The following is a 10,040-nucleotide window of genomic DNA, read 5'->3' on the forward strand; positions in this document are numbered from 1 at the left end:
AAGACCTCCAACCCCAGTCAGTGCGCCTGCGCAGCCACTCAAGAGAACTATCAAGCTCTACAATCTGCAGCAGTGCGCCTGTGTCGGCACCCCATGCCACAAGCACCGTCGGGAGTTGGAGAACCCGATGGCAATTTAGAAGCCGCACTAGCGCCATCTCGTTGGAGATCTCGATGAGTTGGCCACTTTGACAGAACACTGGCAGCTCTTCAGAAAACGGGGGGCCCTCCAGAGGGAAGGGACATCCAGAACGAGAAATGCATGTGAATGAAGACCTAAAAAGAGCCAGATAATTTAGGGTCCAAACCAACCTTTATTGGCTTCGTGAATGGTGAAGAAGATATGCAGAGCCAACCGGGTTTTGGGGGTCAGCAATCCCCACAACAGGACACTGATGGACCCTGCACACAATCCTATTTCTCAGCAAAGAATAGAAATACTTGGTGTGAAATGATCTTTACCAGCAGCTCAGCATTTGTACTTTGAATCACTGACCTGGTACACAGATCAGAAGTTCTGCCTTTGGTCCGACTTTACTGGTTGCATACCAGTTCCAGGTCACGGACTCAGAAACCAATGAAGCCAGAGAGCAGGTGTTGGCATGCTGCAAATCTTTGCATTATGATTGAGAACTTGATTTTCCAACCAGGTGCGGTTGTTGTGACTTTGTGAATTCTTAATTTCTGTTTGCTGTATCCCTAAAAGAAATATTATCTCCATCTTCAAAGGGACCAGTAAGACCAGAGCCCGGGTACTGGTCACTGGAATGAACACAATTGGTTCTTCTGTTTAACAAGGTGATGTTAAATTTGAATGTGCTCGTCCATGGCTCATGCTGCATTTTTCATGGATTGCATGTTTTGTGTGGGCCCGGCCCCCGCTCATAATCTGCAAGAGGGCCGGTATGCTCACAAGGTGCCGTCATAAACAATGCACAGAGAGATGATGAATGGGCCGTTTCAGGACAACTTCATTTTAAAACATTGATGAGAAGAGGGAACCTGAGAGACGTGGAGGCTGCTGAGAATGCTTGTTACCTGGCTGTCGAATTGTAGGTGTTAATATCATCTTAGGGCAGGGGTAGCCAAGCTCCGGCCCGCCAACAGTGGTGAAACTACAAATCCCATGATGCATCTCTCCGGGAGTCACGTCTGTGGCTGTGAGAATCTTCCAATACCTCATGGGATTTGTAGTTCCACCACAGCTGGAGGGCCAGAGTTTGGCTACCCCTGACTTAGGAAAAGTATACATTATCACAAGCTCTGACTTTATTCTGTTGTGTGTAAACGGCTGAAAGTCAGGAAGGGCAACTAGGGATGTGCAGACACAGCGGTAATGAGTTCAATGCATTGGTTTGAAGGGGTCCTAAAGCAAATCTGTACCTAGGTAGGTTGCCATTTGGCATGTGGGGGCGTACCTAGTTTGCCCAAGCCAGTGCAAAACAGCCAGTGACACGCCACCCTCCCGGCCCAATCAGCTGAGGCTGGAGCATTCCCACGTTTCAAAGTATCGGGGAATGCCCCGGCTGCAGCTGACTGAGGCGGGGGGGGGGCAGTGTGTCACAACTGTTTTGCAGGGGCTTGGGGCAAACTCAGCTCGCTCCGAGCCCACATACATCCCAAATGACAACCTTCCTCTGTACAGGTATTCTATAGAACCCCTGCAGACCTATGCATTGCGGTAATACCGGTTATCTCAATGCACGTACCGCAGTGTGTTGCATTGCCATTCATTTAGATTTTTCAGTCATTTTTTTTTTATGGCTGGAAAAAAAACCCAGATGCAAGTCCCCTGACGTCTTTCTTTTAATTCTATCGGCTTTGTTCTTCGCACATTCTTGGCGTAATAAACAATATTGCGGGTGCAGCTATTAATTGCCACGTATGGCATTCATAACAGCCTCCCGGGCAATGCATTCGCACATGGAAGTGACAGCGCATCTATAAATTTGAAATGAATCTAATTAAAACTATAACAATGACTCAGTATACGTACTGTACCTGCGTGCCCGTCATTAATCATGAATAGGTGAAAGTCCTGGAGACGGTAATTACGGACGTACAAGGGAATTATTAAACCATGACCTGTGCAAAAGCCCCTTAGGGGACATCCCACAAGCCTGCCGAGCATAAATAATGTAAATATCAACTCAAGTTCACACAGTTATGATTAAATATACGAGTACCTCTGTCCAAAAAGCAGAGACGGCAGTAACAGAGGACAGACTTGTAGGCATAGGAGTGCAATCAGCTGGCTTAGTCTATTAGACATTTTATACAAAAGTTTGCATCTTAATGGGAGTGAACAGCCTTTTCAATTCGATTTTAAATAATCTTGTATAATAGAGCAGCGTATGACACCTGCACGGACGCGTAGGGCGGTGTACGGCCGCGTAGTCCCATAGAGAAGGACGGGGGCTGCGTACTAATCACACGCAGCACCTGTCCTTGCCGTGAGCTGCCCGATACGGCCGTGCACGCAGCACAGAGCTGTACGTGCCGGCCGCTTCACGTGCAAATGAGGCCTTACACAAGTTGTGCTTCATTGCTCCTCTTATTAAAAAAAAAAAAGTCCAAATCCAAAAAGTTTCTTTATCCTGTCCCCCAGGGGACAAAGTGCATTTTGCACTTGGTCCCTTTCGATTGCTGGAGTGGATTCAGAGCAAACAGTCAACAGCACATCCCTCTCCCATGACCCCCCCCGCATCGTTTTCCGACCACACTGCTATCTACAAGCTGAATAATTGATCGCAGAAGCAGATAGGTACTGACCTGCCACCTATCATTTTCTTTGCTCCTGCCGAGTGAAAGAAAGAATCCCAAAATTTGACAGTTGTCGCCAGAAAAGGAGGTGACGGCAAATCTTCCAATGGAGCCACCATGTGCCGGGGATAACTCGCTAAGAGGGAATTTCCCTTCCCTCGGCAGAAATTTGACCCTCACTTTCTGTTGTATCTCTGGAACAGGAAGTGATGGAAAGTCTCGGACTCAAAAAACAGCCAAGAGTTGTAACCCTTCACTACTATATCCAACACTAGAAACAAAAGTTTTGGCCATACAATTTAACTTACCCAAAAGAAACGTCACCTGGGCAAATGCTGCATTTCTGCACCAAAGTGTTGTCTTCTATTTCAATACCCGTTCTGATAACATCCTAAAATGTTTATGTTCATTCAGAAGTGCAATTCATTATTTCACAAATAATTGTACAAGTGTTTTTTTATTAAATTATCCAGCATAAAAAAAAAATGTTACACATCTTTCCCCGATTCCTATAAAATGAGAGATATAACCACAAAGTGTTATGTAAAAAAGAAACAAAACCTAAAAAACAACTTATTGGTTTAAAAAAAAACAACAAAAAAACATTCACTTAGAATTTTCCTGCATCTTTAAAACTCTTCAGCAGTGCTTCATCCTCCCGCAGTGCGTAGGTCAGCGTTCGGGTCTCATAGTACCGAGAGTCCATCTCTAGATTCTGGATGACGTCATGAAGTAAGTGGGCGCGTTCAACAGTGGTCCCGGGAGCGTCGTGGCCCAACGCGGTGAAATGTACGTGCAGGTGGTAGTACGACGGCTGGTAGTGCAGATATATCCTTAGCTGGTTTCCCTGGAGGCTGTAACGCTTCAGAATGGCTTCCTAAAACAAAGAGGCATCACTGAAATCCAGGTCCACCCTCCAGATACAAGCAAGAGGGCAAATCAAGAAGGATCAAACACATACAATACACATCTGCTCTTTATGTAAACCCAACCACAACGATCTCATAAAATCTTTAACTTTACGGTCATATCAGAAGTTTTTTTCAATCTTTTAAATTTGCAGCAATTTTTTTTTGTGTAATAACACAAATTACAATTGAAAGTAGGGAAGATAGGAAACACAGCTCTGGAATCCATAACAAGCAAGCCCCTGAAGCCAGCGTCATTGTATAACAGTGATTGTATCAATGTGTAGAAGGATATGCAAGAATGTTAGAAAATCACTTTCTATGTATGGATATACACTCACTGGCTGCTTCATTAGGTACACCTCTTCAACTGCTCGTTAAAGGAGAACTATGAGGCGAGTGATTTTCACTCACCTCATAGTTCTAGCCGACCTGTGACAATGAGACTGTCACAGGTCGGCTCAGTAGATCGGGAAGTGAGCGAACACATACCGGCGCTCGCTCACCTCTCGATCCTGTCACAGCTCTCTGCCGTGACAGGGGAGTGACTGGATTCCCCCCTCCCCGCTCTGATCCGCCAGCGCTGACTGGCGGAACGGACGGGGGAGGGTACAGCTCTAGATAGGCAGAGCCAGCTGTCACTCACGCAGCTGGGCGGATCCCGACGTCCATGTTGGGATCCGCTACAGCGTCTTAGTATACCGCGAGCTGTAGCTCCCTATATACTGAGCCTAGGGTGACGGGAGGACGCTAGTTTGTGTCCTCCAGTTACCCTTAGGAGAACTATGGGGAAAAGCCTTAACTCCATAGTTCTCCTTTAACACAAATATCTAAATCAGCCAATCGCAAGGCAGTAACTCAATGCATTTAGGCATGTAGACATGGTCAAGGTGGTCTGCTGAAGTTCAAACAGAGCATCAGAATGGGGAAGAAAGGTGATTTAAGTGACTTTGAACGTGGCATGGTTGTTGGTGCCAAACGGGCTGGTTTGAGTATTTCACCAACTGCTGATCTTCTGGGATTTTCACATCTCTCGGGTTTACAGAAAATGGTATAGAAAAAAAAAAAAAAGGGAGAAAATATCCAGTGAGCGGCAGCCCTCTGGGCAAGAATATCTTGTTGATGTCAGAGGAAAATGGCCAGACTGGTTCGAGATGATAGAAAGGCGACAGTAACTCAAATAACCCCTCGTTACATCCGATGTCTGCAGAATACCATCTCTGAAGATGCAACACATTGAACCTTGAAGCAGATGGGCTACAGCCACAGAAGACCACACCGAGGGCCACTCCTGTCAGCTAAGAACAGGAAACCGAGGCTACGGCTTGCAAGGGCTCACCAAAATTGTAAAATAGAAGATTGGAAAAACATTGCCTGGTCTGATGAGTCTCGATTTCTGTTGCGAAATTCGGCTGGTCGGATCAGAGTTTGATGTAAACAACATGAAAGCATGGATCCTTCCTGCCTTGTATCAACGGTTCCGGCTGATGGAGCTTCGCATCATGGATGTGCAGCCAACAAATCTGTGGCAACTGTGTGATGCTATCATGTCAGTATGGACCAAACTCTCTAAGGAATGTTAACATCACCTTGTTAACCTCTTGCCGTCCGCCCGTAGTAAAAAAACGGACGGACGGCCCTGCTGCATTTGCGGGTTGCCGTCTCCCGACGGCAATTTTTTTTCTGCTCGCGCGCGCCCCCTAGCGGGCACGCACGGGCAGAAAGGACCCGACCGTTGCACACACACCGTTACCGGGTGTTTCACATATAGGTGATCAGCGGGTCCATAGCCCGCCGATCGCCTATATGTGCTCGTTCGCGGCTTGGATCTTGGATCCCGGGACCGGCTCCGAGGGCGTCAGGTCCGGGCTGTGAATGCAGAAGTGATGTGTATTACATCACTTCCGCATTCACCTGTCAGTCATCTGGCTGCTATAGCCAGAGAGAAGAAGCTGATAAAGCAGAAGTTAAGTGTAGTCATAAACATCCCTTCAGAGGAATCTAAAACTTTCATTAAAATAATCCCTGGTGATCCCGCCATGAAGGTTCTTGTTCCAGGCACTTCCTGTTATAGGGTGACAACGCTCTGTCCTTGTTTGCAGAGAGCTGCAGACAGGAGACCTGAACTGAAGTGGTTAGGATAAGCTGTGAAATGTCTTCGATGTTACAGAACGAGTCCAGTTGAATGCGAATAACTACCGGGTGAGTTCATTTGATCAATAAGAGACATGTTCTTTTCCTTACCTTCCCTTCCTGCATGATATTCCTGAGCAATGGCAGGTGGTCCGCGGTAAGATCCCGCAAAGACTTAATTCCTCTCTTGTGACAAATGGCGATAAGATACAAATCTTCAACCTGGAAAAGTAGCACAAATGTAATGAAACCCCCTCCAGTCAGTTACCAACAACAAGCTTTATTTATCAACTACAAAACAAGGTGAAACTACAACAAACCTCACTCACGCACATTTCCTGGTCTGCAGAATACTGTTCCCCTATTGGATGCCCCGTGCTGAGGGAACCTCAATCTACATAAAAAGTTAACAACTAGGGATGTTCAGATACCAGTGCCGATACTTGGCATTTTCACGAGAACTCCCGGTGTTGCAGTGGTTGCAGCTGGGACCGGGCTCTGGCGCTCCACCATTGTCCTGATATCATTAGTCTGTATTGTTTCAGAAAAACTGTCACATGACACTAAACAAAAATGTATCAGTACTTGTAAAAATTGTATCAGTGCATTATATATATATACACACACACACATACACACACACATACACACACACATACACACACACATACACACACACATACATACACACACACAAAGTGGCCGGATTATTATATACACCGAGCGGCCGAGTACCAATCACGGGAGCTCCGTGTGCTCCTAACACAAAAATATTTAGATGGGCAAATTAGTCCAAGGTCTATAGTCAAGTTAACCGACACACATTGATTCTGCAAACCCCTCGGGTCATGAAAGGGTTACATAACGTAATGCACACGTCTCAGCAGACAAAAGCAGAGCATTGCATTGTGGGCCGCTGGAGCAGGCTATACGACAGCTACCATTTGGAGCACAGGTCAACATTTAAATACATATTGTTGCTTTGCTTGGGGGCTCCCGGGGAGCGCTGCTCAGAATTGCCCCTTCTGGTGACTTTCCGCAGTTATAGGAAATTCCCTTCAGAAACGTTCCGTGTTGTCACACGGCCATCAATCAGTCTGAAACTTTCATTATAGGAATGACAGATCAGGAGCGAAAGTCTGAATCTAAAATGACGGATAAGAGGCAACAAAGAACCATTCCAACCCGAGACAAAAAAATGACGAACGACATTAAAGCTGAACCCCAGGCGAACATCTGCAAAAAAAATAAGTCAAGGCAACTGGAATTGCTGTATGTTTCTTGAAGACGTTTCACTGGTCATCCGACCAGCTTTCTCAGTGGATGACCAGTGAAACATCTGCAAGATAAATACAGCGAGTCCAGTCGCCTTGACTTATTTTTTTACAGATACACCGTGACCTGGAGGAACGAGAACCTTCACAGAAATCCAGGCAAACAGCTAAATAAGAAGCTAAAATACACACATACGAGGGCTGCTTCACCTGCCACAGGATTTGTATTTCTACCCACCCATCCCTGACACTTAACACACCTCTGCCGCACAGCTCACCCGTCAGGCCTGGGGAGACCTGATTTTTATTTGCCGCAGTTCTACTTTTTCATAATTTATTTTTCAATACTCCAAATGTAGCTGACAATTACAGCATTAAACAGACCAACACAGAAGCCTCCAGCCCGCATGTGATCACTATATCATGACATAGTGATCACATCAAGAAAGCACTCTGATTGGCTCCTGTCACCTGAGAGATATGGGTGTCAGCGACAACCGGTTTGACAGCCAACGGTCCTGCAAAGTGTGGGCTGGTGGCTCTCAAAAGGCTTTTATGGGGGGCATCAAGTTAGTTCTCCTTTAATATAGAGATTACAGGTAGGAAGGGGTTAAATCAACATGGCCACCTGAGTTTGTACAGCAGTGGTAAATTCAGGCTGTGCGTCATTTCCTCCCGCTCTCCTAGATGTTCGCACATCGGCTCCTTGTGCTTGCTGCTGCTTCCTCTCCCAGTCCGCGCCCTGCTGTACAGGGAATTTGGAAAGGTTTACACCGGGTCGGATTCAGGAACTCCATATAAAAATACTTTCCCCGTTGTACTAATGAATACCGAGCGGCCTTCATTTGTGTCTTTTATATCTGCCCGGAATTCGGCTTCAAAAAAGGTTATTACAAAATCTGACAGAGGAGTGAACGGTTTTTGGAGCTGGCGTTCCGTAGGGCGGGTCTGAGAACGCGGCGTCGTCAGCACAAATCTTCATAGGAGAGATACGCGCAGGGGGGCCGGGGGCGACGGTCCGTCTTATTGTGCAAATCTTCAAAGGGGAAAGCGCTCTTCGGGAAATGTAAGGCGATTCGACGGGAGAGGAGAATGAAAGCGCGGCGCGCACAGTGAAACCTCTCTGCGTGTAATCTCTCCGGGCTTCTGGGGAGGCTCATCAATCCACGGCTTCAGAAGTCTCCCATCTTTGGCTCTTTGTTCGGGAGGTAAATCCGATCCCGCTATTAGCGAACGGATCATCATAAGCAGCTGATAAGGACAAACTCAGCAGTTCCAGGCAACACAAAACATCCACTTTACTGGATAAGACAGAGGAGCCATTAAACCTCTGCAACAAAGTCTGACTGAGCGGTCACACGACCGGAGTTCACAGGCCTGCACAGACACCAACCACGGAGCGGGGAAAATGCGAGAATACCCGGGAAGAATCCAATGTACTCCGATCGAGGATTATCGTTACATTTCTAATGTATTAAAAAGTAACCATCATTTAGTGCTCATCTCCATTGTTGCGTATTAGTCCGCGCTCACACTTTGTAGCTGCGTGAATGCATGCCAAAAGTGCATCATGCATGTGCATTGGCGCACGTTTAAGCACACGTCAAAAACATGCAATGTGCTTGTGGTGCCATTATTTGTTATATTTATATACACATTGTAATATTCAGGGCGGATAGGTATCAGCAAATAAACTTTTATTCTTTTCCACAAACAAATACATAAAATGGCCGATATTCAGCAGAATGACAAAATCAACAGGTCAGCAAATGCAAGATTCGGCTCAGCGCCTGTATACCAAGCGCAAGGGATTCCCCTCCTCCCCTGTCCGATCCTCCAGCGCTGATTGGCGGAACGGACCGGGGAGGGGGCGGGCACAGCTGGCTCTGCCTCTAGATAGGCAGAGCCAGCTGTCAATCACGCAGCTGGGTGGATCTCGACAGTAATGTCGGGATCCGCTCCGGCGTCTCAGTATAGTGCGAGCTGTAGCTCCCTATATACTGAGCTTTGGGTGACGGGAGGACGCCAGTATATGTCCTCCTGTGACCCTGAGGAGAACTATGGGGAAAACACTGAACCCATAGTTCTCCTTTAAGTGATTCTTTTCCCCATCTACTTTGCTAAAGAACTAAGCCGGGGGGTGGGCAACCTCGGCACTGCAGCTGTGCTGAATCTACAAATCCTATCATGTCTTTGGGAGTCATGCCTGTGGCTGTTGGAGTTTTGCAATGCCTCATGGGACTTGTAGTTCCACAACAGCTGGAGTGCCGAGGTTGCCTCCCCCTGAACTAAAAACAAATTAAAAAGCCAAAAATACAGCATTCATATATCTTCTTTCTTTGTGAGAACAGATCAGGCCCAGTACCTGACACCCTCACCCCCTGCGCACACTCCTCCCCATCAAGCTGAGTGACAGCTAAGCAGAAGCTCCATTTGCATTGTGGGAGACGTTTCATTGATATATATTTCGGGCTCCAGTGCTACGTCATGATACAACGTAGGAGTGGCCAGGAACAAACATCTAAAATAGTCAAAGAGAAATTGTAATTTTCAGTAATGATTTCACACAGCTAATCGCCGGAACAGAAACCGCAGAAGCCGCTCTTGTGAAATCTAAACAAGCCGGAGGAAATTACACAAAATTTCTGTACAAACGCCGATGCTCATGGTGATTTAAAGGAGAACTATGGGGTTAGGCTTTTCCCCATAGTTCTCCTTAGGGTAACAGCCCCGGGGTCCAAGCCGAGGTACGGGTCCTCCCCGGCCCCATGCTAAGGTACGGGCCTCCCCCAGCTTAGGGGTCCATGTTGAGGAACGGCCTTCAGTTATCAATGGACTACAAGCATGGCAACGTCACGGCAGCAGATGGGACTTGTGGTTTTCTTACTCACAGATCTTGTGAAATGGGAGCTGTGAATGGATGACACGGCTGTGTGGGCGGAGCCAGAAGACGTAAGGAGACG

The 10,040-nt window shown here is 46.9% G+C and overlaps 1 protein-coding gene across 1 annotated transcript in view; it reads right to left on the minus strand.

Annotated features, from left to right (window-relative positions):
• Positions 1 to 3,322: 3,322 nt before the first annotated feature.
• DCPS (decapping enzyme, scavenger) overlaps positions 3,323 to 10,040 on the minus strand; it is a 13,065-nt gene continuing 6,347 nt past the window's right edge. Inside the window, exons 5-6 of the mRNA XM_018564980.1 lie at positions 5,915 to 6,025; positions 3,323 to 3,639 (exon numbers count right to left, since the gene is read on the minus strand). Of these exons, the coding sequence (XP_018420482.1) occupies positions 3,373 to 3,639; positions 5,915 to 6,025 (378 nt within the window). The 3' untranslated portion in view covers positions 3,323 to 3,372. The remainder of the gene's footprint in view (positions 3,640 to 5,914; positions 6,026 to 10,040) is intronic.

The sequence above is a fragment of the Nanorana parkeri genome, unplaced genomic scaffold (genome assembly GCF_000935625.1).
Source record: "Nanorana parkeri isolate BGI_ZX_2015 unplaced genomic scaffold, ASM93562v1 scaffold802, whole genome shotgun sequence".
NCBI lineage: Eukaryota > Metazoa > Chordata > Amphibia > Anura > Dicroglossidae > Nanorana > Nanorana parkeri.